The sequence below is a fragment of the Morone saxatilis genome, unplaced genomic scaffold, assembly GCF_004916995.1.
Source record: "Morone saxatilis isolate NCDOM2014 unplaced genomic scaffold, NCSU_SB_2.0 Contig18, whole genome shotgun sequence".
NCBI classification, from domain to species: domain Eukaryota; kingdom Metazoa; phylum Chordata; class Actinopteri; family Moronidae; genus Morone; species Morone saxatilis.
In genome coordinates, this window is record NW_023339740.1 from 5,880,839 (window position 1) to 5,885,603 (window position 4,765).

Genomic DNA, 4,765 nt, shown 5'->3' on the forward strand with positions numbered 1-4,765 from the left:
TGTAGCATAACACCACATGACTACTGTCATCAGGATGTGAAGGAGGAATGCGTTTGAAAAAGGCAACAACTGTGTTTAATGTATCATAGGACATACAAGGTTGCTCTTTTAGATAACTGTTGAGGCAGTTGGTGGAGGTGAAACGTGTTGTTTGCTTGTGACTTGTTTGTGTTCCAGTGTAATAAATATAATGTAAACGTTTACATGGTTTCATGGCCAAGATAATGGGGAGGCCCTGTATACGACAACTTTTGTTGTTGCAGCTTTATGGGAAAGAGAAAGCCACTGTTGAGAAACCTCACAGAGGACCTCAGCTAGTCTGTTTTAGCTAATATTTTCCAGAAGACATATATGAATAGAATATGTTTTAACAGACATGTCATCTTATATGCCTCTACTTAAATTGACTTAAAGGTGCTAAATACTTGAAACTCATTCATTATTTAAATCTTTCTTTTTCTTCTTTCTTTTAAATCTTTCAATCATTGTCAAGCAAGCTTAATATCAATATGTGATTTCAATATTGTAAAACAATAAAACAAGGTGGGAGGGTGTTTTTACAGTAATTAATCATTGTATTGCCAAATGTGGTTTGGTTTTGAGCTTTAACATGCAATCCTCTCACTGTTTTCACTACCTTGACATGCTGCGTGTGTCTTTGAGACAAGCTTTACATTTGCACACTTGTGATCCAGCTTTACTGTGACTCACTAATCTAGCTCTACTAACTCTGCCCCCTATACTTCTTCTCTTGCAGCTGATTGCCTTTGATGATGAAATGGATGTGGCTGAGGTTGATCATTTTAATTACTATTGTGATGTACATTCGATATGTCTCCCACTAACAACATAGACATGCTTGTGCTGCAAGTAGACTTTCTAGCATCACATTCTCATCTGTGACACCAATAGCATAGTCCATCCCTCCCTGTTTTGTGCCTGTAAGAGTTGCTCCTAGCCTCCATGTCAAAATGTAGCATACTGCTAGCATCCCAGCTCACATTATGCAACATGCTTGTCTGTTGTGTACTTACTAACTGTCTTGCAGTGCGCTGTTTAAGGAAGAAATAAGTTTTAAGAGAATAATTATTTACTGAATACATTCGGGAGAGTGTAGGCATACAACATTACCGCATTTTACCAACTGATTTTAGGTGTACTATTGTTTATCCATTTAAGAACTTTATTTGAAAGTCTGTTTGTAACAGATCAGTCCTACAGCTTAACAGCACATATATGCAGCTAAGATTGCTCATCACAAATTGTGTGGGACTTTTGGGCCCTGGAATTTCCGTGGAGGGACAGAGGGTGGTTTTCTTTGGGTGGTTTTTCAGTGTCACATATTTTGTGGCAACCAGTTAGAATCTTTTCTCTTTAAACATCATACTCCTGTCCCTTTTTGGGAGGTTTATTACAGGCACACCATCTATTTTTCACAGTTGACCCTGTTCTTATTCTCGAGTCAATCATCTTGATGATGATTATTATGAAAAAAATGTATTCATTCAACTGATCAGTTGTATTTTATAATTTTCCTAGAATTATCACCTCATTCTCGGTTGCTAAACCAGCAACAGCCCTGTTTATTAGTGTCTATAAAAACTGAACCTGGTAAAGTGGTATTTATTAGGGTCATTGTGTTACATTGCTTTACATCAATGAGATTTTTCTTGTTTCTATTTTTCTGGTCACTCAATCTACATTCCACACAGCCACCGTATGATGGATGGTGGTGAGAGAGCATAGTTTACTATCTGAGCCCTTTGCCACCATTGCAAGAGCAGGTGTGAGTGTATATATAGCTGGGGATACTCCATCTAACAGATAGTTCATAACACACAGGGTGGGACTGTGTGCAGCAGCGTGCATGTCATGAGTGTGCGTTGCAAAAATAATTTTGTGGTCATGACCTGTGGTGGCCTTTAGGAAGTGGAGAAAACGGGTTTCTCCTTTCTGTTTTTCATAATGAGCGGTCAGAGGGATTATGGGTGTGACTACAGTGGAACTGGTGACTGATATCACGTGATGTGACATATCCTACACAAATCTAATTGTAGTTTGTGGTGGAGTTGTCTGAGAGGCATTTAGATAAGCTGTTAATATATTTTGTTTAAAAGTACTGTAATAACCAGAGATCTTGAAAAAGTAGTCGATTCTTCTGTTTCCTCTCATTTGGACTGATGCAGTTCTCTTTATTCAAACCAGAAGTCCCCTTTAGCTTACTCAAGGTAGCCACGGGTCTGTTGACCATTACTAGAAGACAGGAACATGATATCCCTATCCTTTTCTCTCCTCACTGGCTGCCTGTGAGTGGTAGAATCAAATGCAAGACCATGTCACAAGGTCAGATGGAGTTGACGTGTAAGCTCATCAACTATAAAGAATTCATCTGTAGAATCTTGTCAATGTTGGATTGAAATTAGGCATCAAATTCATCATCGACCTTGGTAACTATAGTTTCACAAACAGTCTCATGTCAAGGTCCACTTACTAGCTTTTTGTCAGGAGTCCTAAAGATGCTATGGATACAATCAGAGCAGCTACTGAGCTCATTTCAGATTCATCTCCTGATGAGGGCTGTGCAATGTGGTTGAAAGCTCCAGAGAAAAACTTCTAAGTGGACCTTGTGTTGGGATTGTTTTACTATCTTTGGTTGGCACAATACATAGTTGTTGTTTACATGTTTACAGCCTACTTGGTAGCTTCTCTTGAAATCAATACATTTGTGAGCTGTGAGTACACTCTGTCAGAGCAGTAGAGTCCGTGCCAGCGGGAAATAACACTGAAAAATGAAAAACAGGGCAACTAGTCACTTAATCAAGAGTGTGGGGAGTGAAAGGGAAGTGAACAATGATGATAGTTGGGGGAATGGAGAAATTGTCGGAAAGGGCCTTTCCAGAATTGCCAGGAAGAAACATGCTCTCAGTTTCTCTGTTATGTCTCTCTGTCTTATTTTCCCTCCTTCCCACCCTCCCTATACTCACCACTCGGTATTGTAGCAATGGAAATCCCCAGCTTCCACAAAAACAGGGCTGTTCTCAGACCAGCCCTTTGTTCCGTCAGCTCCTCCCATATGCATCTTAAGAATGTACACGTACTGCCTCACCCCCACAGCACATGCTGTATGTCACTCGTTCATGCACACTCCCATTAACACCAGCATTCAGGGTCCTCACTGCTGGCAGCATGTGTGTGGATGTCATACAGATGGGAGACAGGCAGGCCAAAAACCCCAACTTCCTCTCGACAGCAGCAAGATAAACTGCCATGATAGCCGTTACGTAACTCCAGCATTTAGCCCGCTGCTGCTCTCTGACCTACCATAACACGCCCCAACTCCCACCCAAAGGTCTCTTGGAATGAGCGCAGCTGTCAGTTTCACTAGTATTTGGCAGACCCCATCATACTTCTAGTTGTTGCTGATTTTTTGTGTGTGTGTATATATCCAGGGAGGGTGATGAGAGAGCAGGATAAAGCGGAGTGACGGTTCACCCATTAGCAGAGGTTATCTCACTCTTCCAGAAATAGAAACGTGATAAAATGCGAGCCAGGGGAAAACAAGACGTGACTAGCCTGTCACCGTCATTGTCAGGCCTGATCATATCATTCACTGCATGTGTTTGTGTTTCCTTCACGTGCATGTGAACCTATTTGCTTGTTAGACTGTGGGAGGTCAAAGCGGGTCAAATGGAGACGATGTTTCTGTCTTATTCCGGTGATGTAACACGGTTTGCCAAGAATGGTGCTGAACACGTAACCCCTACATACAAGGTTATATAAGGGACTATTTCTATGCTAGTGTGGTGGTCTTGCATGTATGAGTTTCTCAAGCTCTCCGTCTGTGTTTATTCCAGGCCGCCACAATCTCCTCATTATCCTGACCAATTACTTTTTGTTTAGCTAGAGATACCTAGATTACTATGTCCTCTTTTTTTTTTTCCCCCTCATCTGCGTTTTTCTGACCACATCCCTACCAGTACTTCCACAAATATTATTGTTTTGTTCACTTCACTTTCACTTTGTCCGTCATGCTTTTTTCTTCTCCACTGTCTGCCACTCCCGTCACCAACTCTGCCAAACTGCCTCAGATAAACTCTGTTTGTCCTGGTTTATCTTCCTGCCTGCTCCTGTGGGTGAAGTCAGGAGAGTCTGGCCTGTTGTTTTTGTCTTGGTCAACAGGGGGAGCTGCAGACGTTCCTCAGCAACACACAGCACTGTCCCAGTTTCCTTAACTTAATGCTGCACGATTCTTGGGCTCCAGCCAGCTCTCAGGAAGCAGTTACATAAGAGCCAGCAATTTTCTCCCATTTTTTCCCTCTGTTTTCCTGGAATTTTAAACTCTCCACTGATGTGTGACCTTCAGTGGTAATTGGCAATAAAAGTGCAGCAGAGATGTCCTCCAGGAGACAGTAGCAGTGTTGCACCTCAATGTAGGAAGCACAGGGTAGACTGGGAGGGGCAGGGAGCATGGGAAAGTTAGGGATTTACTTTGGTTGGTGAGTGTGCACTTCAGCTAACATAACACCTGTTAATTATTTAAGGTCTGGCTCTGTTACAGGATAGTTTTCTATTGTCAGCAGAGTGCTATACAAAATGTTCTTCTGCCCTTTATTCTGATGACTTGTTTTCTTTAATTGCGAACAGCCAGTTTCCTTTATGACTTCCCAGTAAGTTGAGGTAAAGCAGTGCTCACTGTGTCTGGCAGTTTTTGGGATATGGGTTCAGGCTCTTAATTATGTTAATGTTAAAAAAAAAGGGGAAAAAA

The 4,765-nt window shown here is 41.6% G+C and overlaps 1 protein-coding gene across 4 annotated transcripts in view; it reads left to right on the forward strand.

Annotated features, from left to right (window-relative positions):
- itpr1b (inositol 1,4,5-trisphosphate receptor, type 1b) overlaps nucleotides 1-4,765 on the forward strand; it is an 87,370-nt gene that overhangs the window by 41,597 nt on the left and 41,008 nt on the right. For 2 of the 4 annotated variants that reach the window (XM_035662450.1, XM_035662453.1), the window contains one exon: nucleotides 758-793. The exons of the other annotated variants lie outside the window; for them this stretch is intronic. In XM_035662450.1, the coding sequence (XP_035518343.1) occupies nucleotides 758-793 (36 nt within the window). The remainder of the gene's footprint in view (nucleotides 1-757; nucleotides 794-4,765) is intronic. 4 annotated transcript variants of the gene reach the window in all.